Raw genomic sequence first — 22703 nt, 5'->3', positions numbered from 1 at the left:
GCCTCCTGGCTCTGAGCGGGTCCGGAGCGTGCACAGCCGGCAGGTAGGCACCCAGGCGCTTCTCAGCGTCTAGAGCTCCTTTCTTACGTCCTCTTCTCCTTTACTTCCTCTTCATTCCTTCAGTATATATCCTAACATTTACTTTGTGCCAGTCAGCAGCTACGCCGTGGGGACAAAAGTGAGAAAAAACGCACTCCCCACCGTGCCCTCAGGGAGCTCACAGACTGGTGCCGAGAAAGACGTTCATCGGGGACTCTGAAATAAATGGAGGATTACAGCTTTGAGAAGTGCTAGGAAGGAGACGTGTGTGTTCCCCGAGAGCTAATCCTAGAAGGGAGCTGACTTAATCTGGCTGTCAGGGAAGGTTTCCCTGGGGAAGCAACGCTTGGGCTGGGAGCTCAGCCTAGGTTAGGGTACCAGGAGGAGTCAGTGTGCCAAGGTGTGGTGGCGAGGGAACATGGTGCCTGTACGAAGCGGTGGAAGGGACATGTACCGGCCTCCTAAATGGAAATCGGGCGCCTCAGTGCATCGCTAAATATGACTTGCCTTATTAAAGAGCCAAACCCCTAGAAAATTGTATGAGCAGAGCTGCAGGTTTTGGAAGAAAATATTTCCCTTTGGCTTTCTAACATGATTTCATGTTACCTAAAACATACTGTAAGGTACCGGGAAAGGTAACTATGTTACCCTTAGCTTTGGAGTTAACTAACGCTTACCCTTTTAATTTTCTTTCAGTTCTGGTATGAGTTGCTAAAACCATGGTGAAATGTTGCTCGGCCATTGGATGTGCTTCTCGCTGTTTACCAAATTCCAAGCTAAAAGGACTGACATTTCACGTGTAAGATTCTGCTGTAGTTAAGCCAAGTACTTCTGACTGTTAGAAAAAGCAAAAGATAGTTCTACTTAAATCATCAGTTTTGCAGCCAAATGCTCTACCCCTGAGCTATACGCCCTAGACGTTCAATTTTGAACTTTAGTGCTCAGGTTCTTTTTAAATAGCCTTTTGAGTTGAATTTGAAATGACAGTGATACTTTTACACTTTTATCATTTCGTTTAGAAGCTTAAGATACCTGCAAAGGTATCACAGGCTGATTAACAAAAATATCACCAACCTCATTTTTGCTAATATTATTACTTTGTATTTTAACATAGCTTCTAAGAAGTTCAGTGTTGTTTACGTATAGTTTACAATCTGAAGGATCTTTGCCTAAATATATTCTGTCCTTTAGAAATAGATCAAGCCTATGTTGTAGAGAAAAAAATATAAATTACAAGTTCAGGATGGTCCTGAACCAAATTACAACCAAGATGGTCCTAATTTAAAATTTTAGTCATTCTTCTGACAGAATAGGAAAGAAGGAGCAATAAGATTTAATAATTATGCATTTGCTAAAGGTTTATTTTGCTGCTTTTGGGCCAGGCACTGTGCTGTGTGCCAGAGAAAGACCTGCTAACTACTTTGCTAGGTACAAGGAAATCAAAAATGAGTATGTGTACCCTACTGTATTCCAAAAAGGATTTGAACCAGCTGGAAAAATTGGAAAAGATATGGTTATTGGCTTCCAGAGCTCAAAATAATTCTGATCTCCAGAATTCCAAACTCTGCAGGTGTTCTCTGCATTCATTCACTAAGCATTTATACCCCTGTTTTGTATTAAATGCTGTACTAAGCAACTTTTTTGATGCCTACAGAAGAATGAAAGTACAAGTATCTCTGTTCATCTGGGATAAATTCCTCAGATAGGAAAAGGCCCAAGTGATATTCTTTATCATCTACAAATGAAGAAAAACCTTCAATTGTGGATCTTACTAAAAGGTGTTAAATGTCGTTTGAAACTTTTCTTCTTTATAATATGAGAAAGATGTAAATGAGGGCCATATGCCTGCAGCATGTTTGGTAGAAAAATCTGACTATGAAAACTGAAAGTTAAGAAAGCATGAGTCATGATGGTTTCCTCAATATTCCAGTTCCCAAGAGTAATACCAAGAATCAATTTAGGCACAGCCTTAATTCAAGTATATATCTGTAGTGTTTAATTTTAAAATACTTCTTGTATGTTTTTCTAGATTCCCCACAGATGAAAACGTCAAAAGAAGATGGGTATTAGCAATGAAAAGACTTGATGTGAATACTGTAGACATTTGGGAGCCTAAAAAAGGAGATGTGTTGTGTTCAAGGCACTTTAAGAAGACAGATTTTGACAGAAGTGCTCCAAATATTAAACTGAAACCTGGAGTCATACCTTCTATCTTTGATTCCCCATCTCACTCACAGGTTTGTTTATGAGATACTGCTTACCATCATCACCCACTTTTTTTTTTTTTTTTGCGGTACGCGGGCCTCTCACTGCCATGGCCTCTCCCGTGTGGAGCACAGGCTCCGGACGCGCAGGCTCAGTGGCCGTAGCTCATGGGCCCAGCCGCTCCGCGGCACGTGGGATCTTCCCAGACCGGGGCATGAACCCATGTGCCCTGCATCGGCAGGCGGACTCTCAACCACTGCGCCACCAGGGAAGCCCCATTACCCACTTTTTATGGTACTATTTAAGAAACTTCACCACACTTGCTACCATTTTTATTGTTTGCTTATTAATTTGAAGCCCATTCTTGAAGTTTTTAGGTTTGTAAACTGCTGCTTAAGCTTTTGTAACGAGTAGTAGGAGAATTTTACCAGTATCCACTCAGAAATATCTGTATATTACTAGGGTTTGGTGAAGCTGCCTACCTTAGGAGTTGGTATAGCTCAAGATTCGTGTCTGAAAACTGGAGGAACATGAGAGGGTTGAACTGAAATTCCAAGCTGGCAGTGCTCCTCACACTGCAGCAGAAGTCAAGAGCAGAGCCTCTGACAGCCCCAAAGTATACTTTTAGAGCCTGATACATTCAAGCTTAAAGCCTAGGTGGGACTAGAAGGTAGCAAACCAAAACAGGATTAGGAAAGGAGAAGAGAGGTCAGAAAAAGACAATTAAAGGATTGTTGAAGTAAACTCTGGTTGAATTCTGTGTTTTTTCCTCAGTGATATTAGTGCCGTGGGTGGGCTGCTTCACCCTCAGTATCTCACTTGACTTCGTATACCTGGAAGTGTATTCGCGTCCAGGAACTATAGAGACTGACTGATTCCAATGTGGAGAATTCAGGGAGAGCCTGTGGGTTCCCACAACAATAGTCGTGAACCTCTATTGAAAGGTGTCTCCTTCCTGACAGCTGGAAACGAGGGAAGTAGTCTAGAAGAGTGCCTGCTCCCAGGTGGTCTGGGTCACGTTCACGGGTGTTCATATTGCAGTACCTGAGCTATCCAGTGGAGACTGCCTCACTTTCTTCCATATTAATAAGTGTACAATATCTTGTGCAATTTGCTCTCAAGGGTTTGTTTCCTATAGCAGGGAGTCATCTGTAATGTTAGGAAGACCTTAAGAAATATGGACATACTAAATCAAATAAATGATAAATTACTAACTTTCAAAAACTATTTCCTAATAACAAGTAAATTTTTTATTATAGGAAATTAGATGATACAATCAAAAAGAAAATTAAAATTAACAGTAATCACGTAATCCAGAAATAATACTGTTAACACTCTGATGTGTATCTTTCTAGTCATTTGTATGTGTATGTTTCTATATAAATTCTATATAAATTCATCTATATATATTCTTACAAAATAGAATTATACTGTGTATCCTTTTTATTTTTTGCTTCACTCTTTCGTTCTTTCAACATTCATATAGTGCTGGCTGTGTGCCAGGCACTATTCTAAGCACTTTACATATATATTAACTCTTTTAGTCCTCAAAACAGCCATAAGAGTTAAATACTATTATTATTCTCATTTAACCACTTGAGAAAACTTAGGCTCAGAAAGCTGGAATACATTCCCCAAGTCGCACTGCTGTTAAATGGTAGAGGCTGGATTTGAACCCAGGCATTTTGGCTTCAAAGTTCACTCTTAACTACTGTTTTCCATGATGTTAAATATTTTTCCACAAGGAGACTTCCCCGGTGGTCCACTGGTTAAGACTCCACGCTTCCACTGCAGGGGGCAGTGGTTCGATCCCTGATCAGATCCTGCAAGCCATGTGGCATGGCCAAAAGAAAAAAAAAAAAAAGACACAAGGACAGTGTGACAAATGTCCTCTTAAAACAATGGCTTTCAAACTTTAGTCTACATAAGTATTATCCAGGGAGCTTGCTTAAAATGCAGAATCCTGTGCCCCACTCCCAAAGAATTTGATTCAGCAAGTTTGGTTTGGAGTCTAGGAATCTGCACTTTTCAACAAGCACCATGCATGATTGTGTTGCAGCTCAAGGGATCACGTTTTTAAGAGAAACCTATATGGAACATCAATTTTTTAACTAAACTTTATAGTGAAGTCAACATATATAAAGGCCTACCATAAAGCTTATACCAATCTGCTTACCTACTACCTACTAGTTATGCATAAAAGTGTCTGTTCCCCCCTAATCCTCAGTGTAAGTTGTGATTTTAACCTTTGGTAAAATTGATAGGCAAAAATGGCATCTTATTGTTTTAATTTATCTCTGAATATTAGAAAATATTAGAATATGAATATTTCTAATATGAATATTAGAAAATGTGTTTCTGCATTTTTTTATATGTTTATTAGACGTTTTTATTTCTTCTTATGTGAATTACTTATTCAGGTCCTCTTCTATTTTCGTCTTTTTCTAAGCTGTTTTGGAACAACACTAGATATTGAGGCTATGGATCATTCAACTGCCATCTATGTTGCAGTTACTTTTTGTTATTTGTCTTTAGCTCACATTATGGGGTTGTTTTGTTTTGTTTTGTTTGAAATTCAGACTTTTTTTTGAGTAGTCCTATATTTTCTCTTGTGCTATCTGACTTTAGCCTTCCCCTTTAAGATTATGTAAATAATTCCCATGTATTTTTCTACTTCCTCATTGTTTTCATTCTTACATAAATTTTCAGTATACAGAATTTCTTTTTGACTTATTATACATAAAGGATATAACTTTTCATAATTAGTTCATTTTTTCATGATTTATAGCCTTTCTCCACTTATTTAGAATGACACTTTTTATCCTAAAGGCTCTTATCTACATGATCTATTCAGATTTTTCTAAGAGAGTAGTACACTTTTTAAACTATTGTTACTGAGTAGGGTATTTTTAATACTTTGTAGGGTATATCTTCCCTCATTATCACTCTTTTTTTTTTTTTCCAGAAAAATTCATGTTTCCAGATCAACTTTAGAGTTACTTTGGGGAAGTTCCTTTAAAGTACTCTCAGTAAATTTAAATTTTACTGACTTTTTTTTTTTTTTTTTTTGGCGGTACACGGGCCTCTCACTGTTGTGGCCTCTCCCGTTGCGGAGCACAGGCTCCAGACGCGCAGGCTCAGCGGCCATGGCTCATGGGCCCAGCCGCTCCGCGGCATGTGGGATCTTCCCGGACCGGGGCTCGAACCCGTGTCCCCTGCATCAGCAGGTGGACTCCCAACCACTGCACCACCAGGGAAGCCCCTAAATTTTACTGACTTTTAAAAGCAATTTCCATAAAAAGAAATATATTAATTTTACTACATACAGTTAAGAAGTTTAAAATTTTTCAAAAGGACAGAAAATCTACAATGATTGTTATTAACTATTCTTAACAGGGGAAAAGAGAAAAGCTTCATTGTAGGAAAATCTTCACCCTCAAACCCCTTCCAGTCACAAACCACAATCACCAGCTTGTTGGTGCTTCCTCGTGTATCGAAGAATTCCAGTCCCAGTTCATTTTTGTAAGTAAAATTACCTACTGGGCTAATGTTAATATTATTAAGATGACCATGTCCTCTCTATTAGGATTAAGTTTTCAAAATCTTATTGAAAAACTAGGAGTTTAGGTGTTCGAGATTTTTTTTCAATATGTAATATCCAGAAATACTTCTTCCCAGGGGCATTATAATTTATATATTTGCAATAACGATCCACAGGTAGTTAATCTTTTGTTACATGGTTCAAAGAGTGCTTTCACTAGGATATTTCAACCAATAAAATACAATAATTAATTCTTCCCTATGGGTATTATAGTTTCTATATGGAAATATCTAATTTAAAAAATAGTTATGTCTTTAGGTTTTCTTAAAGGACAGTTGTACACACACATTATTGAAGCTTTATTCATCTCATTGCCTGTTGATGTTAGAACCAGGCCTGGAATCCAGATCTGTTTTACTATCTTGATTACTATAGCTTTATAATAATTCTTGAAATCAGACACTGTTAATCTTCCAACTTTGTTCTTTTTCAAAGTTGTTTTGGATATTCTGGGTCCTTTGCATGTTCATATGAATTTTAGAATTACTTTATAAATTTCTACAAAAATCCTGCTGGAGTTTTGACTGGGATTATGTTGAACCTACAGATCTATTTGGGAAGAATTGACATCTTAATAAGACTATTTTATGTCTTCCAACCCATGAATTCATTGTATCACATCATTTATTTAGACCTTTAAATTCTCTCAGCAGTGTTTTGTAGTTTTCAGTGTACAGGTCTTTCACTCCTCTTATCAGATTTATCCCTAAATATTTTATATATTTGGATGCTATTATAGACAGTGTTGTTTTATTTACTGTTAATGTGGGGAAATAAATTGACTTTTTTTTTACTTTTTTTTTTTTACTTTTTTTTATACAGCAGGTTCTTATTAGTCATCAATTTTATACACATCAGTGTATACATGTCAATCCCAAACTCCCAATTCATCACACCACCACCCCCCAACACTTTCCCCCCTTGGTGTCCATACGTTTCTTCTCTACATCTGTGTCTCAATTTCTGCCCTGCAAACCGGTTCATCTGTACCATTTTTCTAGGTTCCACATATTTGCGTTAATATACGATATTTGTTTTTCTCTTTCTGACTTCCTTCACTCTGTATGACAGTCTCTAGAACCATCCACATCTCAACAAATGACCAAATTTCGTTCCTTTTTTTGGCTGAGTAATGTTCCATTCTATATACGTACCACATCTTCTTTATCCATTCATCTTTCGATGGGCATTTAGATTGCTTCCATGACCTGGCCATTGTAAATAGTGTTTCAGTGAACATTGGGGTGCATGTGTCTTCTTGAATTATGGTCTCCTCTGGGTATATGCCTGGTGGGATTGCTGTTTCATATTGTAATTCTATTTTTAGTTTTTTAAGGACCCCCATACTGTTCTCCATAGTGGCTGTATCAATTTACATTCCCAACAACAGTGCAAGAGGGTTCCCTTTTCTCCACACCCTCTCCAGCATTTGTTGTTTGTAGATTTTCTGATGATGCCTATTCTGACTGGTGTGAGGTGATACCTCATTGTAGTTTTGATTTGCATTTCTCTAATAATTAGTGATGTTAAGCAGCTTTTCATGTGCTTCTTGCCCATCTGTATATCTTCTTTGGAAAAATGTCTGTTTCGGTCTTCTGCCCATTTTTGGATTGGGTTGTTTGTTTCTAATATTGAGCTGCATGAGCTGTTTATATATTTTGGAGATTACTCCTGTGTCCGTTGATTCGTTTGCAAATATTTTCTGCCATTCTGAGGGTTGTCTTTTCATCTTGTTTATAGTTTCCTGTACTGTGCAAAACCTTTGAAGTTTCATTAGGTCCCATTTGTTTATTTTTGTTTTTATTTCCATTATGCTAGGAGGTGGATCAAAAATGATCTTGCTGTGATTTATGTCAAAGAGTGTTCTTCCTATGTTTTCCTCTAAGTGTTTTATAGTGTCTGGTCTTACATTTAGGTCTCGAATCCATTTTGAGTTTATTTTTGTGTATGGTGTTAAGGAGTGTGCTAATTTCAGTCTTTTACATGTAGCTGTCCAATTTTCCCAGAACGACTTATTAAAGAGACTGTCTTTTCTCCATTGTATATCCTTGCCTCTTTTGTCATAGATTAGTTGACCATAGGTGCGTGGGTTTATCTCTGGGCTTTCTATCTTGTTCCATTGATTTATGTTTCTGTGTTGGTGCCAGTACCATATTGTCTTGATTACTGTAGCCTTTGTAGTATAGTCTGAAGTCAGGGAGTCTGATTCCTCCAGCTCCGTTTTTTTCCCTCAAGACTGCTTTGGCTATTCGGTGTCTTTTGTGTCTCCATACAGATTTTAAGATTTTTTGTTCTAGTTCCATAAAAAATGCCATTGGTAGTTTGATACGGATTGCATTGAATCTGTAGATGGCTTTCGGTAGTATAGTCATCTTCACCATATTGATTCTTGCAATCCAAGAACGTGTTATATCTCTCGATCTGTTGGTATCATCTTTAATTTCTTTCATCATTGTTTTATACTTTTCTGCATACAGGTCTTTTGTCTCCTTAGGTAGGTTTATTCCTAGGTATTTTATTCTTTTTCGTGCAGTGGTAAATGGGAGTGTTTCCTTAATTTCTCTTTCAGATTTTTCATCATTAGTGTGTAGGAATGCAAGAGATTTCTGTGCATTAATTTTGTGTCCTGCAACTTTACCAAATTCATTGATTAGCTCTAGTAGTTTTCTGGTGGCATCTTTAGGATTCTCAATGTATACTATCATGTCATCTGCAAACAGTGACGGTTTTACTTCTTCTTTTCTTATTTGTATTCCTTTTATTTCTTTTTCCTCTCTGATTGCTATGGCTAGGACTTCCAAAACTGTGTTGAATAATAGTGGTGAGAGTGGACATCCTTGTCTTGTTCCTGATCTTAGAGGAAATGCTTCACTTTTTCACCATTGAGAATGATGTTTGCTGTGGGTTTGTCATATATGGCCTGTATTATGTTGAGGTAGGTTCCCTCTCTGCCCACTTTCTGGAGAGTTTTTATCATAAATGGGTGTTGAATTTTGTCAAAAGCTTTTTCTGCATCTATTGAGATGATCATATGGTTTTTATTCTTCAATTTGTTAATATGGTGTATCACGTTGATTGATTTGCATATATTGAAGAATCCTTGCATCCCTGGGATAAATTCCACTTGATCATGGTGTATGATCCTTTTAATGTGCTGTTGGATTCTGTTTGCTAGTATTTTGTTGAGGATTTATGCATCTATATTCATCAGTGATATTGGTCTGTAATTTTCTTTTTTTGTAGTATCTTTGTCTGGTTTTGGTGTCAGGGTGATGGTGGCCTCATAGAATGAGTTTGGGAGTGTTCCTTCCTCTGCAATTTTTTGGAAGAGTTTGAGAAGGCTGGGTGTTAGCTCTTCTCTAAATGTTTGAAAGAATTCACCTGTGAAGCCATCTGGTCTTGGACTTTTGTTTGTTGGAAGATTTTTTATCACAGTTTCAATTTCATTACTTGTGAGTGGTCTGTTCATATTCTCTATTTCCTCCTGGTTCAGTCTTGGAAGGTTATACCTTTCTAAGAATTTGTCCATTTCTTCCAGGTTGTCCATTTTATTGGCATAGAGTTGCTTGTAGTAGTCTCTTAGTCTCTTCTCCTTTTTCATTTCTAATTTTATTGAGTCCTCATCCTCTTTTTCTTGATGAGTCTGGCTAATGGTTTATCAATTTTGTTTATCTTCTCACAGAACCAGCTTTTAGTGTTATTGATCTTTGCTATTGTTTTCTTTGTTTCTATTTCATTTTTTTCTGCTCTGATCTTGATGACTTCTTTCCTTCTGCTAACTTTGGGTTTTGTTTGTTCTTCTTTCTCTAGTTCCTTTAGGTGTAAGGTTAGATTGTTTGAGATTTTTCTTGTTTCTTGAGGTAGGCTTGTATAGCTATAAACTTCCCTCTTAGAACTGCTTTTGCTGCATCCCATAGGTTTTGGATCGTCGTGTTTGCATTGTCATTTGTCTCTAGGTAATTTTTGGTTTCCTCTTTTATTTCTTTAGTGATCTCTTGGTTATTTAGTAACGTATTGTTTAGCCTCCATGTGTTTGTGTTTTTTATGTTTTTTTCTGTGTAATTCATTTCTAATCTCCTAGCGTTGTGGTCAGAAAAGATGCTTGATATGATTTCAGTTTTCTTAAATTTACTGAGGCTCGATTTGTGACCCAAGATGTGATCTATCCTGGAGAATGTTCTGTGCACACTTGAGAAGAAAGTGTAATCTGCTGTTCTTGGATGGAATGTCCTCTAAATATCAATTAAATCTATCTGGTCTATTGTGTCATTTAAAGCTTCTGTTTCCTTATTAATTTTCTGTTTGGATGATCTGTCCATTGATATAAGTGAGGTGTTGAAGTCCCCCACTATTACTGTGTTACTGTCGATTTCCTCTTTTTTGTGTGTGTGTGGTATGCGGGCCTCTCACTGTTGTGGCCTCTCCCGTTGCGGAGCACAGGCTCCGGACGCGCAGGCTCAGCGGCCACGGCTCACGGGCCCAGCCGCTCCGTGGCATGTGGGATCTTCCCAGATCGGGGCACGAACCTGTGTCTCCTGCATCGGCAGGCGGACTCTCAACCACTGCACCACCAGGGAAGCCCCGATTTCCTCTTTTAGAGCTGTTAGTAGTTGCCTTATGTATTTAGGTGCTTCTATGTTGGGTGCATATATATTAATAATTGTTATATCTTCTTCTTAGATTGATCCCTTGATCATTATGTAGTGTCCTTCCTTGTCTCTTGTAACATTCTTTATTTTAGAGTCTATTTTATCTGATATGAGTATTGCTATTCCAGCTTTCTTTGATTTCCATTTGCATGGAATATCTTTTTCCATCCCCTCACTTTCAGTCTGTATGTGTCCCTAGGTCTGAAGTGGGTCTCCTGTAGACAGCATATATATGGGTTTTGTTTTTGTATCCATTCAGCAAGCCTGTGTCTTTTGGTTGGGGCACTTAATCCATTCACATTTAAGGTAATTATCGATATGTATGTTCCTATGACCATTTTCTTAATTGTTTTGAGTTTGTTTTTGTAGGTCCTTTTCTTCTCTTGTGTCTCCCACTTAAAGAAGTTCCTTTAGGGACTTCCCTGGTGGCGCAGTGGGTGAGAGTCCGCCTGCCAATGCAGGGGACATGGGTTCATGCCCCGGTCCAGGAAAATCCCGCATGCCGTGGAGCGGCTAGGCCTGTGAGCCATGGCCGCTGAGCCTGCGCGTCTGGAGCCTGTGCTCTCCAACAGGAGAGGCCACAACACTGAGAGGCCCGCGTACCGCAAAAAAAAAAAAAAAAAAAAGAAAAAAAAGAAGTTCCTTTAGCATTGGTTGTAGAGCTGGTTTGGTGGTGCTTAATTCTCTTAGCTTTTGCTTGTCTGTAAAGCTTTTGATTTCTCCATAGAATCTGAATTAGGTCCTTGCCAGGTAGAGTAATCTTGGTTGTAGGTTCTTCCCTTTCATCACTTTAAGTATATTATGCCACTCCCTTCTGACTTGCAGAGTTTCTGCTGAGAAATCAGCTGTTAACCTTATGAGAGTTCCCTTGTACATTATTTTTCCTTTTTCCCTTGCTGCTTTCAGTAAATTTTCTTTGTCTTTAATTTTTGCCAGTTGATTACTGTGTGTCTCAGTGTGTTTCTCCTTGGGTTTTTCCTGTATGGGACTCTCTGTGTTTCCTGGACTTGGGTGGCTCTTTCCTTTCCCATGTTAGGGAAGTTTTCTACTATAATCTATTCAAATATTTTCTCGGGTCCTTTCTCTCTCGCTTCTCCTTCTGGGACCCCTATAATGCGAATGTTGTTGCATTTAATGTTGTCCCAGAGGTCTCTAAGGCTGCCTTCATTTCTTTTCATTCTTTTTTCTTTATTCTGTTCTGTGGCGGTGAATTCCACCATTTTGTCTTCCAAGTAACTTATCTGTTCTTCTGCCTCAGTTATTCTGCTATTGATTCCTTCTAGTGTATTTTTGATTTCAGTTATTGTATTGTCCATCTCTGTTTGTTTGTTTTTTAATTCTTCTAGGTGTTTGTTCTTTAATTCTTCTAGGTCTTTGTTAAACATTTCTTGTATCTTCTTGATCTTTGCCTTCATTCTTTTTCCACAGTCCTGGATCATCATCACTGTCATTATTCTGAATTCTTTTTCTGGAAGGTTGCCTATCTCCACTTCATTTTGTTGTTTCTATGGGGTTTTATCTTGTTCCTTCATCTGGTACATATCCCGCTGCCTTTTCATCTTGTCTTATCTTTCTGTGAATGTGGTTTTTGTTCCACAGGCTGCAGGATTGTAGTTCTTCTTGCTTCTGCTGTCTGCTCTCTGTTAAATAAATTAACTTTTGTATATCAATCTTGTATCTGTCAAACTTGCTAAACTCACATATTAATTATCAAAGCTTTTTTAAAGAGGTTATCAGATTTTCTACATAGACAATCATGGTGTCTGTCATTAAAAACAGTTTTATGGTATCCCTGGCAGTCCAGTGGTTAGGACTCCATGCTTGCATTGCTGAGGGCCCAGGTTCAGTTCCTGGTTGGGGAACTATGATCCCACAAGCCACGTGGCGTGGACAAAAAACAAGAACAGTGTTAATTCTTCCTTTCCAATATGAGTGCCTTTCATTTCTTTTTCTTGCTTTATTGCACTACCTTGAACCTCCAAGGTTATGCTGAAGAGAAGTACTGAGAAATGATCTTTATGCTTTGCTCCTGATCTTAGGAGGAAGTTGTTCAGTCTTTCACTATTAAAGATATTCATATGATATTAAATATGATGTTAACTGTAGGTTTTTCATAACTGCCCTTTATCAGATTGAGGAAGTACCTTTCAATTTTTTTCTTTCAGTTTTACTGAGATATAATTGACATATAGCTCTGTATAAGTTTAAAGTGTACAGTAATGGTTTGATTTATACATATCAGGAAGTGATTATCACAGTTGAGTTTAGTGAACATCCATCATCTCATCTCATATAAACAAAGTTAAAGAAATAGAAAAAAAAATTTTTTCCTGTGATGAGAAGTCTTAGGATATACTCTCTTAACAACTTTCATATATAACACAGCAGTGTTAATTATATTTGTCATGTTGTACATTATATCCCTAGTACTTATTTCTCTTGTAACTGGAAGTTCTTACCTTTTGACTGCCTTCATCCAATTCTCCCTCCTCCTAACCCCTGCTTCTGATAACCAGAAATCTGAACTCTTTTTCTGAGTTTGTTTGTCTGTTTTTGAAGTATAATTGACCTACAACATTATGTTATTTCCTGTTATGCAACATAGTGATTTCATATTCCTATACATTTCAAACTGATCACAATAAGTATAGTTACAATATGTCACCATACGAAGATATTACATAGTTATTGACTGTATTCCCAACACTTGTACATTTCATACCTTTGACTCATTTACTTTGTAACTGGAAGTTTGTTCCTCCTACTTCGTCACCTGTTTCTTTCCTCCCCACCCCTTCTAGCAATCACCTGTTTATTCTCTGTATCTACAACTTTGTTTCTGCTTCATGTTTGTTCATTTGTTTTGTTTTTTAGATTCCACGTATAAGTGAAATCATACAGTATTTGTCCTTCTCTGTCTGACTTAAATTCACTTAGCATAATACCCTCTAGGTCCATCCATACTGTTACATAGGAAGTGCCTTTCTGTTCCTACTTTGCTAAGAATTTTTATCAGAAAGGAATGTTAGTTTTGTCAGATGCTTTTTCTGTGTCTGTTGAGAGATCATTTGGGTTTTATTTTTTAGTTTGTTAGTATGATTAATTACATTGATTGATTTGTTTTTATTTTTTTTTTGGCCACACCACCTGGCTTGTGGGATCTTAGTTACCCCACCAGGAATTTGAACCTGGGCCCTTGGCAGTGAAAGCAGAGTCCCAACCACTGGACCACCAGGGAATTCCCCAGTTAATTTCTTAATGTTAAACCAGCCTTGCATTCTGGAATAAACCCTACTTTTTCATGATGTTATCCCTTTTATATATTGTTGGATTAGATTTAAAATTTTGTTTAGAATCTTTCCTTGTATGTTCACAAAGAATATTGGCCTGTAGTTTCCTTTCCTTTGAATGTCTTTGTCTGGTTTCAGTATCAGAATAATGCTAACCTCAAAGAACGAGTTAGAAAATGTTGCCTTATTTTTCAATTTTCTAGGAAAGTTTGTATAGATTTGCAGTTATTTCTTCTACAAATATTTGGTAGAATTCCCCAGTAAAACTATCTGGGACTGTAATTTTCTTTGTGAGAAAGTTTTTTAAGGAGCATGTTATCGTCCAAGGGATTTTTCCATTTTATTTCAGTTGTCAAGTTTATTAGCTTAAAATTATTCAAAACATTTCCTTATTATCTTTTCAATATCTATAGAATCTGTAGTGATACCATCTGTCTCATTTCTGATATCAGTAATTTGTTTCTGTTTTCTTTTATTGCTGATCCGTCTGCCTAGAGATTTGTCAGTTTTATTGATCTTGTCAAGAACTAGCTTTCACTGATTTTTCTCATTTTTCTTTTTTGTTGTTTTTATTTTCTACTTCACTGATTTCCACTCATCTTTATTATTTCCTTTTACTTATTTCAGTAAAATGTGCTCATCTTTCTAGTTTCTTTTTTCTTTTTTTTTTTTTTTTTTCCTGCGGTACGCAGGCCTCTCACTGCCGTGGCCTCTCCCGTTGCAGAACGCAGGCTCCGGACGCACAGGCTCAGCGGCCATGGCTCATGGGCCCAGCCGCTCCACGGCATGTGGGATCCTCCCGGACCAGGGCACGAACCCGTGTCCCCTGCATCAGCAGGCGGACTCTCAACCACTGCGCTACCAGGGAAGCCCTCATCTTTCTAGTTTCTTAAGATGGAAGCTGAGGTCATAGATTTGAGGCTTCTTCCTTTCTAACATTGGCATTTAGTGATATTAATTTCTCCTTAAGTATTGCTTTAGCGGCATTCCACAAATTAAATGTGTTTTCATTTTCATTTAGTTCAAAATACTTCCAAATTCCATTTTGATTTGGTCTTTGATCCATGGGTTGTTTGGAAGTGTGCTATATAGTTTTCAAATATTGGGGAATTTCCCTGGTATCTTTCTATTATTAATTTCTAACTTAATTCTGTTGTGGTCAGAGAATATACATTGTGTGACTTGAATGCTTTTAGTTCTTTTTTTTGAGACTTATAGCCTACAGTATGGTCTGTCTTGGTAAACGTTCTGCATGCGTTTGCAAAGAATGTATAGTTTGCTGATATTAGCCAGAATGTTCTATAAATGTCAATTAGGTCAAATTGATAATGTTCGAATCTGCATTCTTAATTAATTTTTGTCTACTTGTTCTATCTTTTATTGAGAGAGAGCTGTTAATCTTCTAGTATACCTGTGGATTTGTGTAATTCTCCTTAAATTGTCAGTTTTTGCTTGTTACATTTTGCAGCTGTTATTAGGTACTAAATATTTAGTATTCTTATGTCTTGATAAATTAACCCCTTTATTTTTAAGAAATGGCCTTCTTTATCCCTGGTAATATTCATTGCTCTGAAGTCTACTTTGATAGTAACATATCCACTCTAGTTCTTTGTTTATTAGTGTTGTTGTAGTATATCTTTTTCAACTCCTTTACTTTCAACCTGTTTGTGTCTTTTTATCTTTAAAGTGCTTTTTTTCTGGGCAGCATGTACTCTTGGGTCTTGATTTTTTTAATATAACCTGATCATTTCTGCCTTTTAATTGGATTATTTAAACTCTATACTTAATGTGATTATTATTACATTACTTTAAATTTTTTTATATCACATTACTTAATGTGATATGGTTTGGTTTAAATCTGTCATCTTACTTATTTCCTGTTCCATTTGTTCTTTGTTCTCATTTTCTTCTTTTTTTGCCTTCTTTTGAATTAACTGAATTTTTTTTACAATGCCATTTTATCTCCTTTTTTTCACTCATCAGCCATAACTCTTTGATAGTTGCTTTTGAGTTTATAGCATCCATCTTTAATTTACCACAGGCTACATGATAAGTGATATTATTCCACTTAGCATATAGTATATGAATCTTATCATAATATACTTTATTTCTCCTCTCCAACCTTTTTTGCTACTGCTATCATACATTTCACTTTACATATGCTATGAACCCCACACTACATTTTATTATTTTTGTTTAAACAATAAATTATCTCTTAAAGAGATTTAAATAATAAATCTATTATATTATTTATTATGATAATAAATCTATTAACTTTATTATAAATAAATTTAAATTGTAAGTTTTATGTCCGGGTATCCTATTTGATTCTTTTTTAATATCTTTCTTGTCCCTGCTTAACTTTTAAACATATATAATACAGTTTTAATAACTTTGTTAATTCCCTTGTCTGCTAATTCTAACATTTGTGAGTTCTGGGTTGGTTTCTATTGATTGGTTTATCTCTTATTATGGCTTGTATTTTCCTGCTGCTTTGTGTGCCTGGTAGATTTTGAGTGCCGGATTTTACTTTGCTGGATGTTGGATAGTTTTCTGTCCTGTTTTCTTGAGCTTGGTTATGGAGTTTGGTTATTTGGAAACAATTTGATCCTTTCAGGTTTTGCTTTGTTAGGCAGGACTAGAACAGTGCTCAGTCTCAGGCTATTTGTTCTCCACCACTGAGGCAAGACTTTTGTATACTCTGCTCAGTGCCCCATGAATCTGGTCTGCCTGGTGGGAGTAGTGTCTATGCCCTGTGAGCTCAGGGCACTCCTGATCTTTTCTGGTCACTCTTTCCTCAACCTCGAGCAGTTTCCTACAAGGAAATACTGGAGCGGGAGCCTCTGAAGATCTCCAAGTTTCTCTCTGTGTGTAGCTCTTTCCTCTCTAATACTTTGCCCTATGAACTGTAGCCACCTTGGTCTCCCTGGATACTTTGCACTATTTCCTCAACTCTATCTACCAAACTCTACCTGGGTTTCCTCCCCTTGCACTGAGGCCTAGAACTCTCTCAAGGCAGTAAGCTGGGCAATCATAGGACTCACCTCTTTGTTTCCCAGCTCTCTGCAGTATCTGTCTTCGTTGCCTGATGTCTGTTTATCTTCAAACAGTTTTACATCTTTTGGCCATGTGTTGGGGTTTTTTTAGATAGGAGTCAATCCAGTCTGTTATCTCATCTTGGCTGAAAGCAAAGTCCTCTTCACTAATTTTAATATTAAGTAACAGCTTTTCAAAATTATTTTATGTTACATTTATAAGATATGCCAGTGTTGTTTTTGGATGAAGAAAAGTCTACCCAGCAGACATAAACATAACCACAATAAATACTGAGAACTTAAATTATCTCTTTAAAACCCCAAGACCAGAGTCCTCTCTAAATCCATAACACCCAGCCTGAGGACCTGCTTCAGTGCTCCTTTCCTGTCATACCTTATAAAGTGAAATATTCATCAAAATAAAGCAATTCAGTTAAAAGTTTAAAAATTTAAGTTTCTGTGATAGGTAAAACTTAAACTTAGCAGCTGCACACTTAGGGACCAAAAGCTGTATAGTCATTGTGAATGTCATGCTGTTCATAAGCAGATACCTACCTCCAGGTGAGAAGTACTTCCCATCCACAGGATTCTGTACTCCTCGTATATGCCTGGCCTTAGACAAAGAGGGAGGCCCTAGGCGCCTGAAATACTGTTCTACCCCCATCCTCTTCCTGTGTTCTTTAAACCTCTTAGTATCACCAACTTAAAGATCTTCTCTAAGTATAGTAAGTGGAGAAATAGCTGAGGCCTAGTTATAGTTTTTTATCTCACTGCTTGTCTGTCTGGTTTAATAACTTGGTGTTTATGTTTTTAGGAACATAGCTACAGTGTGATGGACAGTCCAAAGAAACTTAAGCATAAATTAGATCAAGTGATCAGCGAGCTAGAGGATACCAAGAAAAGTCTGCGGAATGTATTAGGCCGAGAAAGACGTTTACAAAAATCATTGAGAAAGACAATCAGGGAATTAAAGGATGAATGTCTCATCAGCCAAGAAACAGCAAATAGACTGGAAGCTTTCTGTTGGGAGTGGTGTCAGGAGAGCATAGAACAAGACTATATTTCCTGAAATAATTTCATGTTATGTTCTACCTGAAATTGTTATTGGTACAGCTTTTCAGAAAATGATTACCATCATTAAATAATATCCATCATTTAGAGTGCTTCTTTGGATTCTCCGCAGCGTTACGCATTAGTGTTATTATCCAAAGGCTTTTTTTTTTTTTAAGATGTGCAGAAATTTGTGCTGGTTGTCATGTTTTTGGGTGACTTGTGACAATTATGTTTTTATAGACCTAAACTAGTGCCAGGTCACTATTGTCAGATGTTAAAAATCAAGAAGATTCTGTAGGACTAAGGAAATGATTTCAAATCAGCCACATTAAGCTGTAATAGTAGAAACTGGACACTTTAGCAACATCAGATTTTTGGCTTCAAAGGAGTACCTTTGCTTATGTAGGCTTTATGGTAAGTACGTTGAATTGTACTTTAACTGTATTTTACCACAAAGCAGAATTCATTTATAACACATTTCCATTGTGGATCCAATACAAGGTGCTTTTGTTATCAGTAATACCAAAAGATCTTTTTACAGGGCATCCCGTGGTACTGACCTTGAGAACAACATATGGTGCAGATCTTTTGGCTTTTAAAGTTGTTCAGAGCCAAGTTAAGAAGACCCCTGATGAGGTCTTGTTTTTTCGGTACAGTACATCATTTCTCCTCACTAGGAGTACTTTGATGTAAACCAGCATAGCTTTAACAAATTTTTAAAGAGGGTCATAAATCTGATTTTCAAATGGTTACTCTGACAGTTCTGAACAGTTTGTTTCATTACTGTTATTTCATCATAAAGGTATATCTTCAAAATCTGAATGCCAGTAGTAACTGGATACTTTCAGTGCTGTTTTGTATTTTACAGAAAGTAGTGTTACTAACGTTTTTTAAAATATGAAATGCAGAAGAAACCATTAAAAATAATGATGTGGCTCTTCTAGTTAAAATAGGAATTGGAGAGAGTTATAATATTTTCCTTTAATTAGGAGAGTAGATTACTATCCAAGAGCTTTTATTTAGAGAAATAGATAAGTAAACAGCACTTTTAGAATAACTTCTTACTGAATTTACAAAGGAATAACTCTTAGTTATTTTCTGATTAATCCAAGGGTCAGAAATTTAGGTTCATCTCCTAATTTCTTAGTAAAAACAACTGAAATGAAAAGTCATAAACACTGTGGATCAGAACAAAATTACTAGCCCAAAGCCAAATTCTACTTTGAAACGTGTACATTCATGAACTTCATTCACACGTCCATGCTATAATAGTTACAATTTGAATATCAGTTATTTCAATGTGTTAACTAGAAATGAGCTGCATTTTTTGCTAATGTTCATTGTAATTTTATTTGTGTTATATTAATATCAGTAAGGATATGGTCACTTGAATTTTTTTATGTTTAAGAATTTTCTGTTTTAACACATGTTACATTTTCATATAGGATTCCAAACCTTCCCTCTAAATGAGATTTTACCCACATTTGAAAGATTAGCATTATGCTAAGAAGAAATCATGGGGGCCCTATCTTTTTACTACCTTAAAAAAAACTCATTACCTACCCATATTTATTTGAGTTATTTAATTTGGAATTCATAGTGGACACTCTAATGGGAAGTTTGGGTATGATCTTAAGTTTTATGGAGATTCTGTGATAGAGATGGAGACTCTTTCCCTCAACCTGTTTTTGAATTAAAAAAAAATTAAAGTCAGTCGACAGTGGAGAAAACTAAGAGGATAGATCCAAGCACAGTATGTCCAAATCCTAGATCTCTACTGACTGCTTAGAATAAATCAAGCCCAGAAGACCTTTCCAAGAATCTGTTCCCAGTTTCTGCCACTATCGTCACAGTTGCCGCAGTCACTTCTACTACTAGTGTTCACAGTGAACTCAGCTTTTGTGTTCTTTTTCATTGGTCTTAGTATCATCAAGAGAGAGAGAACTGTGGGCAAAGTATTGGTATCATCAGGAACCCAGAGCTGCCCACTTGCCATTTATTTTTATGGAGAAATGATTACCAATAGATAGAAATCTGACATAAGAGATAGGGTCCTCCCTACCTGCCACCCAAACAAATGCCTGAACACGGTACATACCTCAGTCCACTGTTCCCAGAGATTCCAGCTTAGCCTGAGAAGGAACTGTCCTGTGCAGAGCAGAGCCAGTCATCCCCCATCCAGAGGTTCCTTAAGCAGCCAAGGCCAACCTAAGGATATCACTTTGCTTTCAAGCTTGGAATAGCCTCTGGATCCTGGAACAAACCAATACACCGGTTCAACCTCAGCACCAAATCAGGTACAAAGGACTTGATATGGCATTTTTCTCCATATCAAGTTTAAATTTCTTGAAATGGATTTTGGTTGCTAAAGATAATCACAATTATACCATAGTCATTCATTTGAGAAAAGATGAAATGTATTAAAAATATATATTTAGTTTTAATAAAAAGATAAAATTATTATAGAAATAATTTGAGTGGTGAAGAATCCATTATATATTTGAAGAATAAAATTTTTTTCCAGTAATGTTCTCTACGTGGTTTTTATACATTCAGTTATTCAATAAAATGAGCAGAGAAAAATCGAGAGTATGTATACAGTGGTTTTGCTTTAACTTCAGCTACATTTTTTCCTCCACCAATAACTGTAATATCTTAGAGTCTGCTAGGTGAGGTGACTAACCTAGTAGCAGGCCTGCTTCCACCACAATATGAATCTGCCATAGACCTCTTTCCTTTCAGCCTCACTCGAAACTGGCAGCCTCATGTCACCATTATATAACTGAGAGCAGTATTCTTAGATTTGTAATACACTGCCGCCAGAACCCAGAGAGGCTTATTAGGCATTGTGCTTCCTTATTCGTAGTGGGAGATGCAAGTTTTACTAATTTGTCTTTTACTTCAGAGGGCATGTCCTAGCCTGTCCCTGGTCACTGGACACTCCTCCCCCAAAATTTTACTCATGTGGTAAGTAGGCCCCTGAATTTCATGAGTTTTATCTCACCCTCTAGAGCATATGTACTTTATCAAGGCCTCAAATTTACTGGTCACATCTTGCTCATCCCATTTGATTAACATAATCCATCAATATAGTGAACTAAGTGATTTTCTGTAGAATATCTACCTGGATTAGGTCCCTTTCAATTATAACAGAAGCAGGAGAGTTATAATGTAGGCTGTTAACATCACTTTTTATTAATTCCATGTGAATGTGAACTGTTTCTGATCTTGTTTTTTAATAGGGATGGGAAAGCATGCACCCAACCGATCACTGATCGCATACCACGTACCCAGAGCCATGTTAATTGACTCTGGCAAGATGTCACATCTGGCACACAGCCGTAGTCAGGGCTACTACTTGGCTGAATTTGCTTTCGTCTGCTGTCATCCTGCAGCATCTATCTAAATATGCAGGAGCCAGAGTGGTGAGTTAAATGGAGATATGATGGGGGCCACTGCTCCGACATCCTATAAGATCTGTAAAGGTGGCACACCCACACACAAATCTGAAGCTGAGGGGTCTGAAAAAAAGGAATCAGCATAGCAGGCCTGAGACTGCTGTCCATAGAAAGACCTGATTGCAAGGTTGGCTCTTGGCTGGCATCTGGGAATTTGGATTTCAGAAGGGTTTCCACCATTCCCTAGCTGATAAGAGGGGCTCTCTGTGCCTCAACAATTTGTAGAAACAATGTGGTTTATGCCGAGCACATTTGATAATGTGCTGATATTGGGGAATATCTTAGGCAAAGAGTACCTACGTGAGCAGCCCCAGGGAAATTTGGACACTGAATCGTTCATGAGCTTCCCTGGTAGGCAGCGTTTCCTATGTGTTGTCACAATTCCATGCTACAGGCATTAAGTACTGCACTGAGAGAGGACTCTTGGAAGCTTACACCTGATTACCTTCAGACTTTGATTCCTCAGACTGCATTTCACCATACTTCTAAGAACTGTCACATCTCCCGTTTGGAGATTTGCTCAGGAGAAACCATGGTGCCCATGCTCCCACATCCCTCACCTTCCTCCCAGCTGTACTTCTGCTCATAGAATTGTGCCTGATGCAAAGCAGGAGCTGGAAGAGATGGAGTTGGGAGAAGAAAATGTCGGACCAGTACAAGGAAACCTCAGAAGCAGAAGCCAGATACAATCTGTCATCTAAGAACCGCATGGGGGTCCATAGTGAGCACCAGTAACAGCAGTTTAAGAGGAAATGCTGAGAACTTAGCACATTCAGCAATTTCACAGTATTTTTCAAGTTTTAGGAACTGTATGCCAGAAAATGTAGGCACTAGAGAACCTATAAAGAAAAGACCAGTTCCTACCCTCAAGGAAGCTAGAGACTAGGAAGACGTTCCAAAAGTCATAATCCAGGGACACCAAGGAGTGCGTTTCAGGAGGATGGGCTGCCTGATGCCTTTCTCCTCACTGTGCCCTGCTTTATTAGTAGACACACATGCGCAATAGAATTCATACCGCAACATCTTAAAGTATAAGCGCTTCAGTCTCAGTCTCATTCATTTAATATTTATCTTAGGCATATAAAGAAGTTTATAGACTAACATATTTAATATCATAACCCATCGAGTGTGCCACTTTCAAAGCCCCATACACTGTTGCGAGGGATACAAAGATGATTAGATGAAGGAATTCACAGCCTACAGGGACGCACGTGTATGTAACACAAACACAGAGAAGTGGGCAACGTGGTAGGACCGTGGCAATTAAAGTAGGTGACTATGAAATTAATGGAGCCTCCAAGTTCCAAAATGGAACTTAAGTGTGTCAGTGTGGGCACCTTAAAAGGTTCTGTCCAGGGCCTGGATTCTGTTAG

General features: G+C 37.4%; 1 protein-coding gene across 2 annotated transcripts; it reads left to right on the top strand.

The window, feature by feature from the left end:
* Nucleotides 1-732: 732 nt before the first annotated feature.
* THAP6 (THAP domain containing 6) lies at nt 733-17946 on the top strand. Of its 2 annotated transcripts, XM_079709831.1 has the most exons (4): nt 733-838; nt 2069-2276; nt 5641-5766; nt 17634-17946. In XM_079709831.1, exons 1-4 carry the CDS (start codon nt 759-761, stop codon nt 17886-17888), a joined length of 669 nt encoding a protein of 222 aa, XP_079565957.1. In that variant the 5' UTR covers nt 733-758; the 3' UTR covers nt 17889-17946. The 2 variants fall into 2 exon arrangements, with proteins under 2 accessions (XP_079565957.1, XP_079565958.1); XM_079709832.1 differs by lacking the exon at nt 5641-5766.
* The last annotated feature ends 4757 nt before the right edge of the window (nt 17947-22703 follow it).

Source organism: Hyperoodon ampullatus (assembly GCF_949752795.1).
Source record: "Hyperoodon ampullatus genome assembly, chromosome: 1".
Lineage (NCBI taxonomy): Eukaryota > Metazoa > Chordata > Mammalia > Artiodactyla > Ziphiidae > Hyperoodon > Hyperoodon ampullatus.
Note: the sequence above shows the minus strand (reverse complement) of the source record. Positions and strands in the feature narration are given on the sequence as shown.

What these genes read in the sequence shown, in the direction of transcription:
- THAP6 (XM_079709831.1), top strand. Translation starts at nt 759, where the DNA reads ATGGTGAAATGTTGCTCGGCCATTGGATGTGCTTCTCGCTGTTTACCA. An exon ending in AAAGGACTGACATTTCACGT is followed by an intron (nt 839 to 2,068) that starts GTAAGATTCTGC and finishes ATGTTTTTCTAG; the next exon opens with ATTCCCCACAGATGAAAACG. An exon ending in TCCAGTCCCAGTTCATTTTT is followed by an intron (nt 5,767 to 17,633) that starts GTAAGTAAAATT and finishes TTATGTTTTTAG; the next exon opens with GAACATAGCTACAGTGTGAT.